General features: G+C 39.9%; 1 protein-coding gene across 2 annotated transcripts in view; it reads right to left on the bottom strand.

Annotated features, from left to right (window-relative positions):
- Nucleotides 1–281: 281 nt before the first annotated feature.
- Nucleotides 282–25,421, bottom strand: part of si:ch73-29c22.1 (kelch-like protein 20) — a 40,409-nt gene continuing 15,269 nt past the window's right edge. For both annotated transcript variants that reach the window (XM_061673462.1, XM_061673461.1), the window contains 7 exons: nucleotides 9,974–10,128; nucleotides 8,923–9,106; nucleotides 6,211–6,354; nucleotides 5,844–5,977; nucleotides 3,709–3,920; nucleotides 3,501–3,607; nucleotides 282–2,516 (listed from right to left, as the gene is read on the bottom strand). In XM_061673462.1, coding sequence (XP_061529446.1) covers nucleotides 2,459–2,516; nucleotides 3,501–3,607; nucleotides 3,709–3,920; nucleotides 5,844–5,977; nucleotides 6,211–6,354; nucleotides 8,923–9,106; nucleotides 9,974–10,097 — 963 coding nt within the window. In that variant the 5' untranslated portion in view covers nucleotides 10,098–10,128 and the 3' untranslated portion in view covers nucleotides 282–2,458. The remainder of the gene's footprint in view (nucleotides 2,517–3,500; nucleotides 3,608–3,708; nucleotides 3,921–5,843; nucleotides 5,978–6,210; nucleotides 6,355–8,922; nucleotides 9,107–9,973; nucleotides 10,129–25,421) is intronic.

The following is a 25,421-nucleotide window of genomic DNA, read 5'->3' as shown; positions in this document are numbered from 1 at the left end:
TCAGCCCATTATCCTCGAGGGGAAAGAGCACTCGGAGCGTCATCGTTTTTAAAGCCCACACAGCCACTTATGGTGTGCCATAAAGCTGGCGCATCTCACTCACTATCTCGCCTCACTCTGGGAGCTTGATTTCCTCCAGATTTGACCGAAACTTGATCTGTATAAGCTTTGTCTTTATTTTTTCACATGGAAAACTGTGAATTGTGTCATAAATATCATAGACAAGCACTAATGAAAGACTCACATTGTAGTATGATTGTAAGCAACACTGTATTACAGTATAATATAATAATACACTTTCATAATATTCTGTTTCATTCAAAAACATGTTTTACTCCAAACTTTGCATGTACGGAAATTTTGTGATCAATACATGTCTTGTACACATACAAAAGATCACAAACTCCATCGGGACAGTGGTCTCACTTTCAATTACCCCCCCCATAAGAAATAATGAGAGTAGGAATAATCTTTCCAGGGTCAAACAATCATACAACACCATACACATTTAAAAATAGGTTAACCACTGTAATATTAATACACTAAACCCTCATTTATTAATTACTCACGTTCATGCATAAATTCTCACTCATTTAACTTTAATGATGATTGCGAGGCAGAATAAAAGTCCTAGTCCTAAACCTTGATGCTCGATGAACTGAGGTCCAGTAAGGTACGCCGACGTTACACTGTTTTTAGTTTTATGATTTTACTGTACACTAGTCCCTTGTTTATCATGGGGGTTAAATTCCAGAACCCCCCATGAAAGACAAAAATCCGCAAAGTAACAAACATAGATCTACTTTATTATGTGTATATATTTTAAAGCTTTATGCATAAGACCAATACAAAATATGCATGTGAGGTGCAGGTACTGTTTTTCTCCACTTGGGGTCACCATCCTCACATTCCACACTGGAGTATCTGTGACAGACCTGGCCTGTTGAGTGACGTGGGAGTCAAAGAATGACAGTTTAGAGTTGGATGGCTGTAAAATATGTGCCTTGGCTCAATAAAGGTTGGGAATCACTGGTGTAGATGAACTGCTTTCTACGTAAGTGTACGCCATTTCCATTTACCAATAAAGCAATTGAAAGTGCACGGATGGCTGTGTCGGTCTTTGACCACCTTATTACAATTAGTTCTAATGGCTTCTAGGGCTATATTACATTATGTTTACTTAACTGTAGACATACAGTTGTGTAACCAGTTCTGCTTTGCAGTAGACACATTGCACCTGTGTGAAATGATCTCTAACGTCCCTGTCTTTTACCCATTCTTCCCTTATGGCTGTTATTGCTACGTGAGTCTCTAATAACATAGTCCGTGTGGACAAACTATCCTAGAAAAATCAGCAGAAAGTCCGTGATATAAAATTAGATATGTACAATTAAAACAAATCTGCGATTTAGTGAGATTGCAAAAAGTGAACCGGAATATGGCGAGGGATGACTGTACTATGCTTTATTTTGCTGAAATCTCCACAGTGGGGCTAGTAAAGTATTAGACCAGCGATTATCAAAGTGCTACTGGGGCTCCCTGTGATGGTATGTGAAAGAATCATTGCATAAGTAAAGTCCAGTTGTCTTTAACTTTTCAGGACTGTGGACCCCCAGAATAGAGACTGTGTCCAACCGCAAACAGTGAAAATCTGTAAATAATTGAAGCCCATTATAATTGAACTGAGAAATAAAAAACAAACCCCCCCCCCCAAAATTCTTCAATAAGCTGTGATATACCACCAATAAGTGTTTTCCACAAAAAATGGAGGTTCGGTCCCTCCATAAAAAAAAATAATTTAAACAAAAAAAAAAAAAATAATAATCTGTGAGTAGGTGAATCCTCAGGTGCCGAACCTCTAGTATGCAGGGATCCACTGTGTATATTTCGCGGAATGTGACCCTAATGAAGATAAAAGGTATAGAAGATTGTTGGATGGTGTTTGTACCATTGTAAATCGAGGACCCCCTGTCCTTACCGTTAAGACAGTGGGTGTTTTTTTTTTTTTTTGGGTCACTGTTTTCTCCTCTTAACATTAGTTAACTTCTTTATAAACTCCTCCCTAAACTCTATTTCCATTATTTCCTGTGGGAAATATCGCTTGAATTTATTGTACATTGAGAGGTTCCGCTGCACCTTACACAATCAACACAATGCTTAGTCTACTCTTATTGTGTATGGATGCATAGACTACCTCTAAAAGATCTATTTATGACAAAAATAGCAGGAAGGTAACCTTTCAGCCTATAATGTACTTCAATTCAATGCGTGGAGTTGTTTTGTACCAGCGGTTTACTAATGCTCATTTTTGAGTGAACTGTTCAATTATTCAGTCATTATGCTGCCAGGGCTTGAAGCTTATCACAGCATGTCCTGAAGCGTGGCACAGGCATCCATTAGCCTATCTTCTCTCTATCAGTTCTGTCCCGCTCTTGTAATAACACTACATTGTTGGGTCTCAGTAAAGCACAGCCACTCTGCCTCCTGGATGCTTGCTCTTCATACTTCCAAAGTGTCTAAAAACAGACAAGAGAAGGGAAACCGTCAGACAGCGACGAACTCAGATGCGAGATGCAGCCTCAAGGCTTATCTAGAAGCCTCGAATGAATCATCAACTTATTCTGTCTTGACACGAGTCTCTGTCCATTTTTATTTAAATGTCATTGAATGTAGCGCCAAATTTAGCCCCATCACAGTGGAAGTATTTGATAGAGTTATCTGTCAACATTTGACATACAGTAAAAGTGTATATTTCTAACAATTTGTTGCTTTATGCCAAATTGTATGTGATGTCCTTGTATGATACAGTATCATTCATCAATTTCTGCTCCCCACCTTGCATCTCTTCTACAGAGGGCGAGTCCACACAGGGGCGCAAATTTCACGTAGCATTTATAAAATGTTTTGGATGTGCGTTGGCCTCCCCCTGCAATGCTGCCACTGTGCGGCCAGCCGTACATAATACACAGCCCAGAAACCACCACTACCTGTCACAATTGACATTTTAATGCATTTACAGCCTCTGCATGCCTGTGTACTCAGTAAACCTAACAATAAGAATTACTCGAAGTGAATGCAGTTGGTTCGTTAAAGAACATACTCAATATTCACTGCTTTTCAGAAATTCAGTTTTGATTGACACCATCAGTGTTTTTTTAATTTTATTTCAATTTTTTATTTTATTGAAATGTATTTAAAATCTTTCACATATTTATAAATATTCCGGTTTTCTATAATCATTAAAAATCACAACTTAAAATGTTTTAACTTCCCACTCATGGTTCTTTTCCAATTAGGTTTTATTTTATAACCCTCCCTTTTTAATGTTTTGTTTATTCATGTAGCGCGTCCTTGCTCTCTTCATCTTCAATGGTCCTTTTGAAATACCCTTTCCACCCCTGAAGGTATAAAGTAATGAAAACACATCTGATCAACAAAATTTTGGGCACAGTAAATGGAATGAATGTGCAAGGTTGGTAATAATAAGCTTCTCCTCTTACCTCCATGTGTTGCTTTCACTATTGTAAACTTCTATTGTTTTCAAATCCGAGACTCCATCAGTGCCCCCCACAGCCAGCAAAGCACCGTTGAACACGACAAGAGACACCTGAAACGGAACCATGTTGTTTTATGCACTATGTCACTTGTTAAGCAAAATGTTACTTACATTTCAGAGGGCCCGACCTCAACTCCCACACATCTACTCACATTGTCCCTCTTGCTTCTCATGCGTTTGACAGGAGTCCACCTTGTGGTGTCCGGGTCGAGGCGCTCCGCTGAGCACAGACTCAAACCGAGATCATCTCTGCCCCCAGCCACGTAGATGTGTCCCAGGTACACTGCGCAGCCTGCGTTCTCTCTGGGGGTCGACATGTGGGCACATATCGACCAGGTGCCGTCTTCAGGGTTGTATTTCTCCACTGTGGGACATTAACGAGTAGCAGAAGGCTCCAGTTACTATTTAGTACAATGCTACACATGCATTCTACAATACAATTATCCAGCTACTGTACCTAAAGTGTCCTCATAAGCCCGATAATATAGCTTCATCTTTAAATGAGTCCAAATAATTGTAGTATAGTGAAAAATGCAGACCTTGAACTTGACCAAAATACGTTGTGGGAATTTCACAAGCATGCACTTCTCACAGACGGAAATAGTCAAAACGGTTGACCCCACGACATAATCGTTGTTTATCTTTGGTAAGGTCAGACTGTATTCATGTGTGTGTGTGTTTGTGTATGAGAGAGACTATGTGTGTGTGTGTGTGTGTGTGTGTGAGTGTGTGGTCATGTCCAATTGACTTAAAAGTAAGCAGATTTAAAGTACTAAATAACATTGCGGAAGTCATAATTCATGTTTTGGGCTTTTGTTGTTGATTCAACAAACCTGTGTAAATGGTGGCTGTTTTTAAAGACGGAAACAAGTGGGAAAAAAATCCTCAAGTCATGCTTTACATGTTCCACTACTGGAGTAAGGGGTTGCTTTTGGCCTAAATTAAGAAAACAACTTAATATTTACAAGTTATGTAGGTACCGGTATTTATCCATCCATTTTCTATAGCGCTTGTCCTCATTAGTGTTGTTGGTGAGCTTGAGCCTATCCCAGCTGACTTTTGGCTAGATGCGGGGTACAACAACCATTCACACAGAGCCCTATTTTTGTGACCAGCATAAATCCAGCGTGGCAGGCAGTGCAACTGTGGGCCAGGGGCGGGTTAGACAGGTATTAGTAATTTCACCCCGGTGGATCCGAGATTGGGCGGGCTGCGCTGTTTCCACCCGACTTCATTCAACGGCAATCAAAGCGGCTCCTGTCATTCCCTTTAAATGTGGTGGATCTGACAGTCTCGACGGAGACATCTCTGTATGAATGAGGAAAATGCTTAATCGCAGCGATCCGTGCGCGACTGGAGCATCGTCACTGCTCTTGGGTAGTGTGGCAACAGATAATGTGAGGGGTACCCTTATTAAATACAGAATGAGCCTTATGCCTTATACTTGTACAAAAATCAGGACATGCCAGCATCCTGTACCATCTACGAAAAGGTACTCTAGAGTCTTCAGTGAACCTAACATACATGATTTTGGAATGTGGGAGGAAGCAACAGTACCCATGCAAGGGGAAGACATGCAAGCTCCCCAGGGGAAGCTTCAAAAGCTTCAAACTGAGACCTCTTGCCTGTGAAGCAGATTTTCTAATCACGACTCCACTAGTATAGAGTGGAAACTGTGAGGCTGAACGGAATATGTTCAGAGACTGTTTGTTTGAATTTGGAGCAATTTTCTCATAGGAAATAACAGCAAGGGTCAAACTGTCTCTTAATAATAAAACCTTTATTAAATGCGATGTTTTAAGTATCATATAACCTCCTTAACAGTTTATTTTGCTCATTTAAAAAAAGCCCCTTTGATGCATGCTTAGCTTCGGTTTAGCACACATCCTAATGTCTCACGTCACGCCATGCGGTGGTGGTTTGTGGCTTTAGAGACATATTTACTCCAAAAAGGTAATTCCGAATTGTACAACTTCAGGGGAATTCGAATTCGTTGTAGGAGTAAAGAGCAATTAGGTTTTTGTTTGTTTTGTTTCCTTGCAACAGGGCTCCCTCCAATGCTGTGAAGTACTATCTACTTTTAAGACAATAATAAATAGATATTGACAACTACAAATATGCATTTTTTAACTGAGAAAACCTTTTCCAAAATATGTCAGAGCCATTAAGTCACTGAAAAGCACTTTTTGTACTTAATATCATGGCCGAATTTGTAGTATGAACAGTAATTCACTCTGTTTCTATTTTCCTCATTACAATCAATTAAACCCTCATAATGCCTGAGTACCTGAGTTGAGGGCCAAGACTCCATCATTGCCTCCAATCACATACAAGTGGTCACCCAACACAGCAGCCACAGTTCTGGTACGTCTTGTCAGCATGGGCGCCTGCTTGCTCCATGCATTCATCTTTGGATCGTACCTGCAGAAACCAAACAAAGAATAACAACACCTATTTAACACCTACTTTGTTAGTCATCAGCATATGTGCTTTGGTGTCTTCAACTCTGTTATATAAGATGCTTTTAAGGAACGTCAGAAAAAACATTCTGACAACAACTCCAACCACAAAGCATACAAGACAGTGTTTCAATATCATTTACCACAGTGTTCAATAATGCTTTGAGCTTTAGTATAGAAAGACTGCCGCAATACCTCTCCACGGTATTTATGGCTGCAATACCATCGTGTCCTCCAATAGCGTACAAGTATTCGTCCATGTTCACCACGCACACTCCACTGCGGGGGCTGCTCAAGGGTGCTACATCCGTACTCCAGCTGTCTGTGTCTGGGTCATACCTGCCAGAGTGGGGGGTCCGGGTGTCAGAGTGTGCGAATGAACGCAAAATAAAGTGCTCCATTCCAATTACTCTTCCAACAATAATAATGTTGTAAACAACACGTGCGGAATTCATTATAAACCTTACAACTGACAATGGACATTATTATTTAGGCCGTTTTTTTTTTCTTGTCAGATCTCATATCTGCGCAGACACTTGTTGCCAGGCAGAATATTTAACGCACACTCAATCGCGTCCAATGAAAAACATTGTCTGATGCTAGTCACACTCACTTGGCTGTTTAAATGGGAAACAAAGGGACAATGGTGCTGTGTTGAGCAAGTCAAACAGACATTATGGAAATGACTCCCAAAACGGCATAATGCAGATGACAAGACATTTAATCATACACTATAACTTTGCAACTAAAAGACTACTCTGTATAAAATATAGTATAAAATCAGAATCTGGGAGACACTACTTTCCTCTGCTGAGCCTCACTTCCATGACTTCCAATTTTAGATGGAGAATCTGCAACTGAGCTATTGGTAGTGTCAAAGATCACATAGCTGACGATTTGCTGTTTTTGCCATTCCATAGACTTGGCTCAGCTCTACTTGGCCTTGAATGGTGTGGTTTTGGGAAACAGCAGAAAACCACACCGGACTAAATTCAGTAGCCTGAACAAGACAGGACAAAAAACAAAACAAAAACAAAAACAAAACAATGGACAAGGAGGGTCTCATGCATTTGCATATCGGCCTGTGGCTGTTGACCACAGACTGAGGCCAGCCAAGAAACGGACCAGTGCAGCACAGTGGAGACTATGGAGTACTGTATAATACTGCAGCGTTCAGCGCTAAGACACAGCAACAGGGTAAGCTAATGATACCAAATATAAGTAGCAAAGTAAAGTACAGATTGATGAAAATTTAATTCAAATACAATGTATTTGTGGTCTGTTACATTATAAGGCTTACCAAATGTGTCCCCAAATGTTACAATGACGCAGCAATGACAAGCCTGCTCAACCAATGAGTGACCAACAGTGATTTCAATAGTATGTACCGAGCTAAGTAAGGGGAAAATTGAACTTTTGTGTAATTGATATGAGATCGCTTCCTACGCACCACTTCATCTACTATCACCCTGTGACTGTTGGCAAGTTGTCCGCCCTTCGTCCCAAGTTAGTTGAACTGATAGGCTCCAGAAAACGTTGCACACTTGACCCTCTTCTTCATTACACTTCTACTCAATTGGTGTTTTGGGTTGTGAGAGGGACAAATACAAGCCTTTAAAATCCCACAACAGCACTGTAACCAGCTTTCGGGGATTGCCTACACTCGATGGAAGGCTGGAGTGGATGTTTCCCTCCTCTGGCTCATCATTAAGGCTCATTTTGTCAAGAAGTGGCCTCTCTGTGGGGACTGGAGAGTAGCCAACTGCTTCAAGCTAGTGTGAGAGCCAAGCATATAGTGTACATGTGTGCGTGTCCTTGTGCAAATGTCCCAAATGACTCATGTTGTCTGCAAGGCCACCAATACAATCTGCCTTAATGCTGACCTCTGCTGTTCAGAGACATGTCCAGCAATATATGTCTGAAATAGAGGTGCATTGAACTGAACTCAACAATTAGACTCTTTTGTCTGTGCTGACGAAGGAAAACAATATGAAGAGGTAGTGATTAAGGGGGAGTGTGGCAGCATTAATGGAATTGAAGATCATCAATGCTTAAAACATATGCATACTTGAAAGTCACTTTATCGATACAGTATATTCTATCCTATAAAATTTGTCTTTTGCTTCATCTGCCTAGGCTCAGATCAAACTAGAGATAGACAGATGTGAGAATATCAATTATTATCATAATGTACGCCAAGGATATGTTTTCATCACAATTTGTATGTTTTGTGTGATCAGGATTACATACAAACTACTTAAACTATTGTTTTTTTTTTTCTTTCAAAATTTCCCGTGAATTCTCAATAAATAAGGCATGAACTGTAACGGCAGACTATTTATACTATTAGTCAACTTTGAGAAATGGGAACAATGGTACAGATTCAGAAAAGGTGTTGAGCCGTGATAGAAGATATAATTCAATTTAAGTGAATAATGCATAGATCTTAATACAAAACTCAGCCATATGAAGGAGGTGGATAGCTACAAAATGTAGGTTATATTATTATTGCTAACTTTTGTCATGCTTGTGCAACATGGGGATGAGACCCACCATAAACCCAAACATTAGATGTCTACATTTGAGCACAATTGGACAATTAATCAATTCTGATGGTGTGGAATTGACAGTATATTATTAATAATGAATGTCTTGAAGCAAACTTCAAATGTACCAATTGCCGCATTAAAGGTTGTTATTGTATCTTATCTTATCATTTCTGAACCAATTAAGGCGACAAGTTGAAGGAATTGAAAAAGGAGTTCAGAACATTCAAACAAATTCTCCCATCACATTAATATTATATAAGATATTTATAAATCTTAATTGACCATTAATTCTACCCAAAGTTGAAATGTATCCCTATTTATATATAAAGAGGAACGCTCCCACCACGCAGCAACTCACCTCTCCACATTACTGCAACATCGGATGTTGTCTTCCCCACCCACTGTGTACATCTTGTCGTCCAGGGTGCCCACGGCCACTTTGCCCCGCTGCTTGACCATGCGAGCTGCTGTCTTCCACTCATTATACTCAGGACAGAATTGCTCGACCAGACAGGAGGGGTCGTCCTTGGTCCATCCGCCCACTGTGAACAGAAAACCGCAAGTGCTCCTTTACATTTGTCATTAAAGCTACGCCGTCCTGGCCTGACCTACCAAATATATGAATAATGAATGTCCCAAAACAAACTGGTGTGAATGAGGGTGTGTCCTTGGAGATGCGCCTGGCCAAGTGACAATTTTGAGGCAGAAAGTCAGTGTAAACTTAAACTTATGCTCAGACCACGTCTAACTGCCAGCTGGTCTAATGCGATTTTGATTATTTAGATTTGGACACAGACAGACACTGAGCTCCACGGGCATACAGTATATAAATCGCCAGCGGTTATCAACAGCTCATTAAGCATACCTGCTAAACTTTTCTGCTGCCACACCATGTCAGAGAAGTTACAATGCTCCACTCATGCACAGATTGCTGCGAGTACGCATCGTCGTCCTCTTCTGCACAGAGATGTCGCCGTCAAGAATGTCACTTGCACCACATTTAAAGGGAATGAGATGAGCCGATTTGATTGGCGGCGAAGGAAGTCGGCTGAAAACACACTCACAGTGGCGCAGCCTGCTCACTATTTGATCCGCCGGGGTGCCCTCGTCCACAAAATAACGAACACATCCTCTGGTGCACAGCTGCACCTCCCACTGCACCGGATTTATGCAATTTGCGTGTTGATTGACTCTCGCTTTGTTTTTATTAAGGTCTATGATGGCGTAGTCTGGCACAATGTGTCGCCAGGGTCCCTCATAGAGATGAAGTTGAATGTCTCCCTCAATATAGACAGCTGGCGCCATCATGGCGACATTAACACCTCCTGAACCTTCTCCTACACGTCTGTGGCTGTCTGGATTCAATATTATCTTACACAAGCCGTTCCACTACATGAGCAGACACTGACCCATAAACATCATGTCAGTGACGACATCTTTGGGGGGAAGTTTGCTCTGTCGGGTGCTACTGCAGTCGGACGTCGACATGCGGCGGTGGGGGGCGGAGCTGCCTTTGTCGTCCTCGACTACCATGTGCTGAGGCTGTGAATCCTCAACGGATGCCCTGCAAAGACAAAAATAAAGATATAAATATATAAAGCACCCATATGGAGGTGCTGGACACTTCATATACAGTACCTGTACAATGCAATGAGGGCTAATGGAAGAGTTGTGTTTTATGAAGATAATAATGCTCAGTTATGGTCGCTGTACACAGTATATATATATATATATATATATATATATATATATATATATATATATATATATAGTTTTTTTTTTTTATTTACTCATTGCTGTTTCAGTTAACCATATAAAGGGGCAAAGGTTATTAGAAACTCACAATCAGCAGGATGGAGTGCAATTATGCACAAGTATAAGTGGAAACAAAAAAACAGAGCATTATTATCTCTGCAAAGGAACAATTCATGGTATACTGTAGCTCTTGCTTTGGCTCTCATTAGATTGTGTTTATGTTGTGCCAATTCATATTTAGGGACTTTGCTTGAAGATGTAATTTTTTTAAAACGAAAAGCTCTAAATTATAATTCTAGAAGATTAAAAATCAAATAACTTTCTCAGTGCTAAGCAGACGATAACTGTTTGCCAACCAATTAACTCCATGGGTCATTGCAGTTCGATGAAAAACTATTAACACTGTTTTTATTTTTATCTGAAAAAAAAATCATGTGTTTCAGATTTAAAAAAAAAAAAAAAAAAGACTATGACAGTACATGCTTTTAATTAGACAGCAACGATGAGCTGCCTGTAGAAATGCAGTGACCTCAAAATAAGAATTAGTTTTCTATTCTATTGATATACAGTAATAGCAGTTGATCACAAAGTAGAGCCCCTTACCCTTGTTCATTGTATACGCCCATGTTTTATCTCCTTAATATGTAGCTTAGCGTTTCTACCTGCACCCGGGCCGCCTGTAGTCTGCCATTAAACAACCAGCCCCTACACTTTTGTACTCTTAGCAACCTCGGTCACTTCAAGGAGAAATTTCCCCCTTCCTTAGAAACTTTGCCCACCCACCCCGCTTAACGATGCAACCCCCCCGAGTGATTCACCCCCCATCACTGTATGTAGCTTGAAACCCAAGACACCTCTGAAACATTTTATCTGTCATCTGTCACGCTGGCAAAATTGTTGACAGGCTCTCACTTTAAGATGAGACTGCATCAGTTGTTACTTTGACGCTGGCATGTGTTTAGACCTGGAGTGGGTCACATGCCCTTTGAAGGTTTTGTTTATTCGGTTGTACAAAGTTTCATGCAAAGGAATATCAGGGGTAGACTGAAATGAAAACAAAACTACAAATCACAGAATTACAAGAATAACTTTGTAATTTTATGAGAAATTGTACACACACGTAACGAAAATAAAACCAGACCATCAAGTATCAGCCCATCATGGCAGGTCAGTCAGTATAAGGTGAACTCACTTTATTTGTGTAGGGTAGCGAAAATATAAGAGTATTTTATGCCCCCTTTTAAAAGGTTTATACTTTTAACAACTATTGCCTTTAGAGCCCACAAGTTGGGGGCAGTTGACTAATTTTGTCTTAGTGATGCGCCTCAACTCACTTCGACATCAAGATACCACAAGGTGGCGGCAAAGCAATACCGTTATTGCTTTGGCCTGAGTGGGAAAAACAGCAAATAGGTGAGTTTTTCTGAAAATATCTTTGCATATTTGTTCTGTCCAAATAGTTTTTTTCTTCCCAAGTTCTGCGATGCATATCATCAGATCATGTACTGCAGACTTAGAAAGATAAACCCTTCACATGCAGCCCCATAGCTGGAATCCATCTTTGCAGAAACACCTTGCAGCACTAGGTGCAAGAATAACGACACATGGCATTAACGCCTGCCTGCCAGATGAATTATGTCATCCGTAGATACCTACCTCCTGCATAATGCTGAATTTTGACATTTGAAGTGCTACAAAAAAATCTTACAGTGCACCGAAATGTAAAGGGTTCTTCAATGGACCATGCTGCAACCACAAAATAATTACCCAAACTTGGAAAAAACATGCATGCACATATATTCTCACTAGTGGAGGGGACGATTGAGGAAAATTTGAACCTCACTCACAAATTTTACTTTGAGGGATGCAGTTAAAGGTCTGTGATATGATGAAATAAAATAAACTAAATTCTTCCTCAGACTTCCAAGTTCTTAGAGTTGGATCTCACCGTCAGTCATGGATGAATGACAGCACCGACAACTGAGTCACACTGTAGGCGTAAAAAAAAAAGAAAAAAAAAGAGAGAAGCTTATAATGTCATTTTTATAAATTGTGCAAAATGACCTCACATCACCGATCTATTTTATTGACTCATTTTGCGAGAATACTTCATCATTTTCGTTAAAAGCATTTTCTCAGCTGTTAATTTAGTCTGGGGCCAAGAGTCTGGTTACCCAAGTCCGTCCATCTGTCACCTTGGTCATGTCTCCGAAGTTCAAAATGACTCATTTCCTGGCTTATTCCAATTAAATAAATGCATAGCCTTTATCCTCAGCATGCCACAGAAGCAACCAATGTGTAAAAAGTAACCAAACAACCCCCAAGTAAAACTGACCAGAATGCACCAGGCGAAGCGAAGATAGATCCCTCTGATTATCTAGCTAGAAGTGGCCGAGATTTCCCCGGAGGCCCGCTAAGATGATCCACGTTTGCCCTCCCAGAATCAACACCAAAACACTTTAGCTGGCAGCTTTCATTTGGTCACTTTATGAACTTGGCAGCTTTTACGGTCCCGCCCGGAGGCATTCAGTTGTAAAAGGCGTAATTTTCATGAGGTCAAGGGGTTTATTGAAGCCTGGGAGGGTGACGAAAAAAGACTGCTGCTTCACATTAGGTGAATTTGTTTATCAACACTCACTGATGCAGAAAAATGTAAACAGTAAAATAACATATCTGTTGTCCTCCACTTAGTCAAACATCGTTTGTTTCTTACACCCAAAAATATAACTTGATCTTTTTTTAAAGAAGCAGTATACTGTAAATTTAAAACACACATGGGGATCAAGGCAAGCTGTTGATCATGCACAGGAGCTAGTGTGAAGTAGCTGATAGATATTTTACATGAACAGGTGGATGCTCCATTTTTATCCCTGCAACTGCCTCACGAAGTCATCATGGTAGATGATGCCATCTCATAATCAAGCTGACAAGCCATCTACCAACCTAAATGCTCCTTGTACAATTTGGAATCCTACCCAGTTTTGGGGAAAAACATACCTATAAAATAGCAAACGATTTTTACCCAATTACCAAGTTTAACGAATATTAACAAGATTACCTCTGTGCCTTTTGGTTTTTCTTTGGCTTGGGCCTTATTCAAAAGAAGACACAGACACAATTAGGGCCGTTAAGAGAAGAAGAATGTAAGAAGAGAAGAAAATAAACAGAAACTACATGAAGAAATGAGCAAAACGCTACCATGCACATCACAGCGCTACCACACGTATCACAGAATTAAAGGCGAGTGTTGTTACACGGGTTAAGATTTTTTTTTTTTTTACACTTGCATGTCAATTGAAAAAGTAAAATAAAGCAAGTTGTAACTTCAGTTGCATATGTAGTAGCACTTATTGTTATTATTTATTAATCTAAATCTACCATATCTCTACTCATTGCAAAGTTTTTTTTCCTGGTCAGCTGGTTTGATACTATTGGTCAACAATGTTTATTTTTTATTTTTATTTTTTTAAATTGCATTTACGTTACAATTACATTTTAAAAACGTTACATACCGGTAAGTGAGTTAACAGTTTTATGATGGCAACAGTTTGATCCTGAAAATAATGCTATTCCTTAATGTAAAATATACAGTATTTGAAATTATTATAGGGTATACATCTAAATGTTCCTCCTCCTGGAACAGATTGTGTCCAAGGGTCCTCCGTAATGTGAAATCTTGTCAGGTAGACGTTAATGTAATGGTCTTTGTTTTACTGATGGTGACCGTCAGTGACACATTTTATAAGTGTGACTTAAATGGCAGCCATCCATTAACGTGAAAGTTCATTCTTGGAGCGCTTGTTATGTGTTAAAAATGGAAGACCTTCCAGTAAGTCATGAATGCTGGATCTTTTTATATGTGTGTTAATGCATGAGAGGTTGTTAACATTTAGTTGGGGTGAAGGGAAAGTCCTTATGTTGGGACAAGAAAATGTTTTTAAGACTCCCTTTTGTTATATCCATCTCAAAAAGCTCAGCCCTCTTCACTCCCGAGAGGAAGCAGTGATGTTGTGCCCCTTCCAGTAAGGTCTTCATGTGATGGGTGTCCTCTGGCAGATGACTTCACAACGTTTTGGAATGTCTCGCATACCAGGGAGCTGCCAGCGGGCTGGTCAGCCAATGAAACGCTAAACTTCCTACAGCTGTCTCCCGGGCATGCTCTCCACATGGATTTCATAATAAAAAAGCATGGCGCCATCGTAAGTGATCTACAACTTTAACTTGTCATGAAGAACTTATTCCCCGGGAATGTGTCAGGTGGTGGCGGACCGCAAATGCTACTTTAGTATTTTTGGTTGCTGGGGGATTTTGGCAGGCCCGTTTTGGACGGGAGGGAACTAGGAAGACAATAAAGTTGACTTAAAGAACCCCTACATTAAAAGTTTCTTAATATTAAGTTTATTTAAAATAAAATGTTGACGCTTATTCATTCAGTGAATGTATAGTGGTCTCTTGAGATATAAGTGAACCGACTTTGAATTTTATAAAAGTTCAGCAGTTTTTGCTTTGACTTACAGCAAATTGAGATATGAGTGCTGTATAGTGGCAGTCAACTAAACTCAGCTCACTTCACAACAAGCAGCAGTTTGGTTGATACTTAAGAAATATTTTTAAAAATAGTGTTTAAGCTGTTTAATTCCACTCCTAGTTAAAGTTTATTCTCAAACTAAACAAAACGGAGAGAATTACACATTGTGTAATTTTGAAAAATGACCCAACTTTGCTATGAATAGCATCAATTTGACCATGTTGTAATACTTTAAGTAAATGGTATATGAACACAAGCGGTGCAGCAACAATGTAGACAGAAAATATAACAATACTCACATGCATATATTCTTTATCCTCTGTGAAAAATGACTAATATTATTGCAGATTACAGAGTCCTTATAGCCAATTATTATCTGTGTCTGCGCATCCGCAGGTTGCGTGTTGGTCCGTCTGACATAAATATTATCGTAAACCCCTGTGCACAACCCTGACCCCTCGGTGGTCAACCACACGCATCCAATTTTTGTGACCGCGTGAAGTGAATTTATATGAAGGGTACCGACCACGCATGCACCAGCACAATGAAAAACAATAACACAATAACATCGGCGCCTGCTTCGCCTTGTGGGAAGAGATCTTTATATTTCAAATTTTAAGAAACATAAAGACAGCCAGATGGCTCGAATCCCCTGACATTGACTATCCCAAACATAAGAAACACAGGAGCGGTTTGCGCTTTTAGGCGACAGGATTTGGATTATTCATGTGCATGCACGCAGCGAGTGTGGTGGACTTGCATGTGTGGAACGCGTACCGACTTGAACCCCAAAATGTAGTATGAATGAAACCACGTTCCAAGCAAGGCGGAAAGTATGAAGTGGCCTTTACAGTAGTTGAGTGAAACGCTTCTTCCTTGTGACTGTCTTATACTGCTGCACAGTGGCCAAGTCATGCACAGCAGAAAGAACAGCAAATAATTTATCATGATGCACAAAGTGTTTAATTCTTTAGGTTCTGTTTAATTGTTGTGATGTCATGTTTTTATAAAGTGAAATATTATTGGGTACTTTTTTGCTTGTTAAAATTTGCATTACAAAAATGACAATGTGCACGGCTGTCTATATCACAGTGTTGCTTCATCGTGAGATCCCGTGTGCAAATCAAAGATATTAATGTAGATGGCCTTTAACAACCTTTTATGACACCCACACACCATGCACTGCACATTTGAAAGGTAAGGAAAGTGCTGATGGATACATTCTCAAATGTAAACTGTGAGAAGAATCAACACAGAAGAAGACGTGACCAATGACGAGTGGTCTCATTGTAAATCCCACAGACAACACAAACCCTTTGGGATTCATTCTAAAACTTCTCAATTCAACAATAATGTAGTTGTAATGTAGCATTGCTGGATTCTTTTCCCAGTCTTGTCATTAACACGTGTTGCTAGGCAGAATTTATAGGGCTCAGACATAACTTACCCAAAGGCCATAGCCAAAAAAGATACAGTATACCAAGCCCACATAGCATAGTGCCCCTGGATAAAGAGCCATATAGTATATAAGATATAAAAAAATAATAAACAAAATATCCTTGTCATTTTGAGTCAGCTGAGATGAAGTTAGTAGTTGTGCGACTCACATTGCAAGTGAGAGCTTTTACGATTGCAAAGATGTCACTTGACCGATGCTGTAGTAAACGAAAAGTGCTGCCGTTGACACAAAAAACCCAATTAAGAGTGAAGTGATATTGAGGTCAAGTTAAAGAAAAAGGAACCCAGGCACTGTAATATTGCAAGTTCTCTGCCTTCACTTGATTAATGATTTTGACAGATGATCCAGGATGAACCCAAAACACATTATACCTTTTATCACAAGGCCTATGCATTATTCCCTTTTGGTATCGCATTTAATATGACATATAATATGACTTAACAAATGTATTCCCCCTCCAAATAAAAGCTGAATGAAGAACCTAATGTCGTACAGTTGGAGCATCTCTTAATGTAGGTCAATGTGATTAAATGACACAACAAGCCTAAAATGTCCATCCATTTTCTACATTACTTATCCCAGTCAGGGGCTGGAGCCTATTCCAGCTGACGTATGGAAGTCTACACCATGTATCAGTGGCCACTAAATCACAGGGTGATTGTAAAGAATGTAGAGTATTCAGTGGGGATTGCCAGTGCCAGTGCCAATGACTCATTTGTCTTAAATGTTTTAAAAAAAAAATTCTGGGAGGTACTTGGGGTACAGGATCATTACCAGTTCCATTTTGGGACAAAATAGAAGTTTTGGATTTCCCCGAGAAACCTCGCTTGTGAGAACAAGAAAACTTTCTCGTTGGGATGAGAAATTTTCTCTTCCTACTGCTCTAGTCGTGTGATGAAAGTTTACTTTCATCCTCACCTAATCTTCTTTTAGTTAGTCGATTACACTGTCATATATATTCCTTGTTTTAAGGAAAGAGAGCAAGTTCTCTTCTGCTGCCATTCTCTCAGCTGACATAGACTGGAAACAAGTTGTAAATAAGCTACGGTTCCCAGGAAGCTACGGCTCCCCGAACGCAGGAAGCTACCGCTAGCAGCGCTCACAGGTAGACGTTTCTCGTCCTAATGAGTGAACAAGAAACCCCCCCCCCCTCCCCCCAAAAAACATTTAAATTAAAAACCTGAAAGATTTTTTTTATATATTAACAAATAGTGGGTGACATGGTGGAGAATTGTTCCCACAGCCGCTTCACAGTTTTGAGGTTGGGGATTTGCATCCGAGCTCTGGCCTTTTTGTCAGGAGTTTTCTCCAGGTACTCCGGCTACCTTCCACGCTAAACTACTTTATTTTAATGTTTTTATGAACGGTGGTATTTGGAGAGTTAAATATTTATTTAGGTACTTGGTGTAAAAAGTTTTTCGGACAAACAACCACATTGACATAGCGTTGACGTAACCATAATACAGGTAGTGACGTAAAACGAATTTGTATATAAGTCGGAACACAGGAAAGTCTATCATTGTCCTATGCTGACGCAGGAGTCAATTCATAATCACTGATCAGTACATAGTTGTGTGAAATCTGATTCTAGGCCATACATTGAAGCAATCAAATGAGGAACAATAGCTGATGGCAACTGAGCGTGCCATCTCGCCCGGCGTGATGACGTAGTTTTACATTTGTTACCTCGAAATATGTATGTCTGAATTGTATTTTTCATTTTAGTGGAAAATAATTAGATTGATAAAACAAATGATGTTACAGCAGAAACATAAAGTCTTGTAGGTATTGCAAGGGTGTAAGTTGTCTCGGATACATCTTTTTTTTTAATTTTTTTTATAAAAAGTGCCCAATGACGTTTACAACTAATGTATTCCACCAGCAATCTGTGAAGAACTACATTAGAACTCTTCAAATTTCCACAGCCGTTTACAGGAATTTACTAAATTGAAGGTTGGCTCTTAATAAGGAACTTAAATACAGTTGGGGAAAATATATTTGATCATAATCTTGATTTAAACAACTATATTTCATGCAAGTTAACAAAAATGTAAAGGCTAGGCTTGAGAATTGTTAGGGAAGATGTTTTTTTTAATTAGCATTTTGAAAGGTACGTCACAGGCGTCATAGGAACGGAACGCCGTCGAGGACCCCCTGTACTCTTAAAAGCATTTTATGAAACTTGATATTAATATCACTGTGCAGAATAATACAAAACGTTCGTCAATTACTTTATTATTATTATTTTTTTTTGTGCAGTAACTTACTGTATTAATAATACTATAATTATGGGTTTTCCAGATGTACAATCATGCATTGCCACAGTGGATTAGTTTCTTGGCCACAAAGAGGGAAGAAGGGTAGAGGTCGACTGTCAGCAAAATGACTATTAATGTGACAAAAATTTAATGTGACATAGTGCCACACTGGAAATACTTACTGACAAGTGCGTGTGTGTGTGCGCGCCAATGATTAATTACTTAAGTGTGAAAATTGATGTGAAATGACTTTGTCCATCTGCCACTTTCCAGCTCTCACAAAATGTACTGTACATTAATGCTCTCATATTATGTTTTCATACTTTTGGAAATAAATTCATTTAACCATGAACTGGAAGGTAATTGACTAAAGTATGTGTGACTGGTGGTTCCATGCATGCCATCTTGGTCCAGAATTTGGGTAAAACAACAGATATAGTTTTTGGTGGACACTGGACACAATGAGTGGTATGAATGTATCCACAGTATCACTATTTTACCAATAAAGGTTTGACTGCCGTGATAAAGCTCATCAGTACAGTACGGCATTGATGCTTGGTAGCACATTGGTGCGATGAACTGCTCGGTCTTCTTGCACCCTCTAGTGCCGGAATCAAATCCAACACTCCATTTGTGTCCATGTTACCCAGTAACTTCCTGTGTGTGTGTGTGTGTGTGTCTGTGTGTGTATACGTGTGTGTTCAATTCAAATTCTTATACTGTATTTCTGCACCCAAGTAAACATAAAATTCACACCCAAGCCTGATTATCTCCAGACCTGTTCGATCAACAAATCACTTAAAGAGAACCTGTTTGACAAACTCAAGTCAGCCATAACATCTCAAAAAGCTGCCAAAAAATGCTACGATCCCAAAAAATTTAAGACGAGAACAGACATAAAGTACTTGACATCCCTCAGTCTGGAAAGGGTTAAAAAGATTTAGGACTCCGGTAAACCATGGTGAGGGCTATTATTCTTAAATGGAAAAAAAAAAACATGGAACAGTGGTGGGCATGACACCATACAGTGGTGAACCAACACCCCCCCCCCCCCCCCCCCACCACCCCCCAGGAGTGACCAGCCTACAAAAATGTCCCCAAGAGCATAGCAATGAGTGACGACTCATCCAGGAGGTCACAAAGGAACCCAGGAAAACATCTAAGGAACTGCAGGCCTCACTTGTCTTAGTTCAGGTTAGTGTTCATGATTCTACAATAAAGAAGCGAATGGGCAAAATGGCAAAAGAACATTAAGAATCATCTTATGCATCATCATCTAAAAAAAAAAAAAAAAAACATCTGAATGATTTTTTTTGGTGAAGACTTTAGGGATCTTTTTGGAAGGTGTGTGTCTCGTTACATATGGCATAAATGTAACAAAGCATTTCAGAAAAAGAACATCATACAGTCACTGTTTGACATAACCGTCAAACATGGCAATGGTAGTGTGATTCTTTTCTGCTGCATTTCTCCTTCACAACCTGGATGACTTGCTGTGATTGAATACTGAAGGAGAATGTTCAGCTATCAGTTCGGAACCTCAAGCTGAAGTGCACTTGGGTTCTGCAGTAGAACAACAACCCAAAAAATAAAATTAAGGCTTTGCCGTGGCCTAGTCAAGGTTTGGATCCATTAAAAACTCTATTCATGCTCGAAACCCCTCCACTGTTGCTGAATTAAAACAATTATGCAAGGAAGAGTAGGCCAAAATACCTCCAGAGATGTGAAAGACTCAAGGGAAAATGGTGTTGAATAATGTTGTTCCACCAGGGGCATAAAGCTCTCGAAAACTGAGCTCCTAGGGTTATTAGGACATACAAACCCCTTCCACCACAATGAAGTGACGGCTCAAGAAAAACAATATGTATATGTGTGTATTTTAAAATACTTCTCCCTTTAAACTTCACCGTGAACTTCAGCTTTCCAGACGCCAGGCAGTGTGTCTCATGGGAAGGAATCTACTGCGACCCCTTGTGGTACCAGTCAATGCAAAGGTAATTACAGTTATTTATTTTCCCTGAGAACAAAAAAATGTGTTTATTAGAGCTGAGACACATATCTGAGGTATTTTTACTGCATCTCTGTTTCCAGTATTTGAGTTAGCTTACTGGCTACATGAAGGTGGCAAATATAGAGTCAAAATATTAGAACCAGATCTCAGAATGATCATGTTGTTACATACAGTATTATGACATGACAGTTCCAGTCAAAATTGACCATTATACAAAAAGGCGAAATAATGTATTTATTTTACCTCATGAGACTTTCCAGAGGTGCAAGTAAAGCATACATGGGGCAACAGCACAACAGCACTAGGTGAAGGTTAAAGGTCAGGGTTGATCAAATGAGGAGGTGTCAGCTTCTCGGGTGTCACTTGGTGAAAAACTAGAGAAGCCTAAGTATCGCATCACGACGTGGGACAACCTGACAAGACAACAGGTAGGACCTCCGTCCAGTGTTTTTGCTTTTTAATGGATAAGAGATTAAAGAGGTGCTGAAACTCTCTTATGGAGTGTTCTTGTGTAGTAAGAAAAAAAAGGCTACTTGGACCTACTATCAAAAATGATGCTACTGAGTTTGATGATTAGATGTAAAGATTAAACGTAGATCCGAATTACAAAATAATGATAGTATGTTAAGTCATGCTTGATTGCCGGCAATAAGGAAACATGTTTCACAGATTGAGCTGCCTTCATTTACTCTACCACGTCTGCTCCAAAACACATAATTACCGCTGGATCTTACCCAGTCACTGAAATGTGTAACAACACTGATACTGAGGAGAAAATGGGTTTCAGGGAATGATGGCAACCTTCATTGACTGCAAAGGAAATTATGACTTATCCGGCTTTTCCTGCCATCTATTGGCCATATGAAGTGCACTCATGCATTCAGTTGACACTAATCTCTGTAAAATGACTTGTACTGTAGAGGCAATCAGCCAAGCAGATGACCGCGATTGGGTTACATTGTAATTCACCAGCGGGCCTCTGGTGGAAACAATGGAGGTGTGTTGGTATGTGGTGGGGTGTGGGTAGTTGGGGGGGAAAAAAAAAAAAAAAAAAATCAAAGATCATTTTAACCTCCTTTCCTCGGGCTACAATTCATTTTCTTCTTATTATCATGTTTGAGTGAGAGGCAGTCTCTCTCGTCATCTGAGCAACACAGACTCAAATATGAGGAGGTCACAGTTCAGTCTCAGAATTGTGTGCATGTTTTTACATTAAATTGTGTCACCTCTGTCTAGTTTCAGCACAGTTTCTTCTTGCTAATCAGATATTAACCTGTTACCTACATTTTTGATGGTCTACCAATAGAAGGATTGAAGTGGAAAAAGTCTCTAAAATCTACTTTTTTTTCTGAGTAGTGACTAAATTTCGGTGACATCAATGGTGGAAAAAGTTTTGAAATGATTTATTTTGGTCTCATTTTTTGTAAATCCCAAAAATCCTGGCTTTTGAACAGATTTGTGTTAACTTTTAATATCTACTGTTTGTTGCTGGCAGAGATAGATGAACAAATCAACAAATAGATGAACAAATGGACTTGCACGCTGCCAGAACTAAGACAAGAGCATGCAAAATCCTCTCGGACCCTCCACATCCCGGCCACCGGCTCTTCCGACTCCTTCCCTCCGGTAGGCGCTACCGATCAATGCAAACTAGAACTAGCAGACATTCCAACAGCTTCTTCCCTCTTGCAATCAACTTCTTAAACAGCTAACCTACAATTCCATTACAACAAGCTGGCAATTTTTTGACTTGAGTTTGTTGTCACATTTCTGTGGGGCCAATTATACATTACTCGTGCTCTCACTGTAGTAGTCTCGACACGCTACACTATTTGCATATCTGTTGTTGACCAATACTGGCCGCTCATGCCAGAGTAGCATCTGCTCCGTTTGCACACTGATTGAGGAGTATCTGCAACATTTGCACAATCAACATTGTCCCAGATTATTGCACTACTTGCTTGAAGTCTCGGCGCCCTTTGCACAATAGTCATTGCACCGGACTATTGCAATATTAGTCTTTCGAACTGCTCTAAGTGCTAGAGGACTCTGCATATTTTTGCACAATTGCACAATTATTTTTGCACAACCCTTTATTGCTCAGTGACTGTTTTTTGTCAATGTCTTTATGTCTCAAAAGTGTTCTCTGTCAATTGACTGTCTGTTGTCGTACTAGAGCGGCTCCAACTACCGGAGACAAATTCCTTGTGTTTTTTGGACATACTTGGCAAATAAAGATGATTCTGATTCTGATCTGAAAGATACATTACTTGTGGTAAATAAACAATTTTCAGACCTATTAAGGGAAATTGGATAACATCTCATAATCTCTCATGCTAAACTAATGTACAAAGACACAGAAGTTGGGGATCAACATTTTAAAGCAATTGTCAGTGTGTGACTTTGTAACAAATTTTATAGGCCACACTAGATACCGGCGCTGACATTATCATTCATCACAGACATCATAGTTAAAGGTCTGTGTTTAGTAGTCTGTTACGGTTTCTAAATACTTCTCTCCTGAGATCCTTGAACTTATCACCTCTATGCTTGTATTAGTTGACCTGATGTAATGGAGTCGTACCAGAAGGAATCATTGAGAGGAATCAGGCAAAACAGCCAAATACTCCTGCGGGATCTCTTTTCATTCCAAAGAGGAGGCAGAGTAAGTGTTTTTCACATACTGTCAGTTGTCAGCTCACCAAGAAAGAATGTTGACAGTACTTTTCATCTGATCTCAGTTTAGTCAGGTCGAGACTTTAAAATGACACGCTCCGTTGCCAGTTTAGTCAGAGCAAAAAACAGACTCCTCCTCCTGGAGAGTCCTTTCGCAGTGGAGATGTGCAAAGTAATCTTTCTAATCTTAACACCTTATTACAGTGTGGGCTATTTTAGCACTGCTCAAAAGATCTACCTCACTTGATCATATTTAAGAGTCCCGAGGGTCCATGACGATGCAATATATTTTCATTTCTAACACGAACCCTCTCAGCAAAGGATATATTTGCAGAAGTTTTTTATTTTGAGTAACTGAACACATAAACATGTTTATAGCTGGAACATATAAAGTTGTAGATTGCAAATATGTTGCCAGTTGTTGTTCTGGGGATCGATAGCAAATATTTATCTTGATTTCAGAATTAATCAATTTGGTAACTCCTCAGTCCCAATTAGTCTGACAAAACCCTCATCTGTGCTGTATGGCTCTGCATGTGTACCCACAGTTGGATGATCCAACAGTTCGCTCTCGCAGTGCTAACAAAGATGACATTTACCTACCAGCCATCACCAGGAACGGCTCAAGTCTCGCGTCAACCAGAGGTCCAACCAGTCTTAGTCAGTCCTGCCCTTATCTCAACCATAGAAGAAGGGGATCTTTATCTTTACTCAGCCTGCAGAAGACTGGAGGTTGCAGCAACAAACAAGTGTGTGTAGTCTTTGTAATATCCAGTGAAAATGAAGCTTCCACTAAACTAACTTCCATTGTACCTTTAGAGCTCTCTCAATGCGCAGAGAGAGGCAAAGAAATCCAACGTCACTGAGACCATGATGTACCTAGGACAAGGCCACCGGTGTTCACGGGTGAGGTCGAGTCAAGATGAACTTAAAGTGCTCCAGCAAGTCAACGGAGGGGAGAACATCTGTGTCTTCAAGGGCTTGCTGACTCCAGGAGGTACCTTATGTTTGATCTGATTGGACGGAATGGATATGATTCGACGTAATGTTTATCCGATTACGCTTCAAGTTCTTTATGAAACTCTTTGGAGAAAACAAGCCATTTGACATCACCTACTTGGTATTTTTCTAAGGCATATCAGTGTTTTATTGACATTGCATGGTACCTATTGACACATTGCTCGGGGTATCTTCCTGACTCATCCCAATACTCTTGTTTTCCCACATACGAGTACAACCGCAATCTGTTCCTTGACGCTGGTCGATTTGGTTGTCTTTCAAAACATAATTTCCCAAGGTTATCAATTAGACTTGGCTAGTGGTGATCATCTCCAAGTATCATAACACTGTCTTCACTGTCTGAAGTCATTTCTGCTTAGAAGACAAGTCCAGTTACTTCACCATAAATTGTGGTAGTTTTCTTCTTTTTTTTTTCATGTGTTGCAAAAAGCCAAAGGAAAAGGCTGCAGCACACAAGCTGTTAATCATTTGGTGCTGGATGAAATTAGGTTGACTGAAATGCTTATTTTTTTCAAAGTCATCGTAATTGAAGACTACAAACAGCAACAGACATCAGCTTACAACCATGAACTTGTCTGTTTTCACCGATATTTTGGTCATATTGTACAAACTGTATGGTAAAATTGGGCATTCGTAACTTTAAACTTTCAGAACAGTTCCACTTCGTCTCTCAAAGACACAGAGGATTCCCCTTCAGTGCTTCCTTGTATGTTAATGGCATCAAGGTGGCTCGAATCAGCTCCTGCTGCGAGTACCGCTATGCGCCCGGCTTCCAACAGGGCAAGAAGAGTTGCTTCCGGCTGTCCTGGCTCACTGGTGGGATACCTTGTCACAGGTCTGATTTCAGCACACTCCTGGCTGACAATGGCAAGTTACTGTACTGTCGTAGCGGTGACAATACATTGGGCCAACCTTTCCCTCTGCAGACATAATGCACTGTGAATGGTGTAATGGGATGCACATTGCATGAGATAAGGGGCTAATGTATGAGCCACTGTGAAACTTATTATTATTTTTTTCCAGATGCACAAGTCTTCGAAGCAAATACAGCTCTTGCCAGCAACTGAACGACAGCACAAAGGAAAGCTTATTTCTCCCTCTAGTGCACAGCTCTGGCAATGGTACAAAGCCTGAAAAAAAAAAAAAAAAA

Source organism: Phycodurus eques, chromosome 3 (assembly GCF_024500275.1).
Source record: "Phycodurus eques isolate BA_2022a chromosome 3, UOR_Pequ_1.1, whole genome shotgun sequence".
Lineage (NCBI taxonomy): Eukaryota > Metazoa > Chordata > Actinopteri > Syngnathiformes > Syngnathidae > Phycodurus > Phycodurus eques.
Note: the sequence above shows the minus strand (reverse complement) of the source record. Positions and strands in the feature narration are given on the sequence as shown.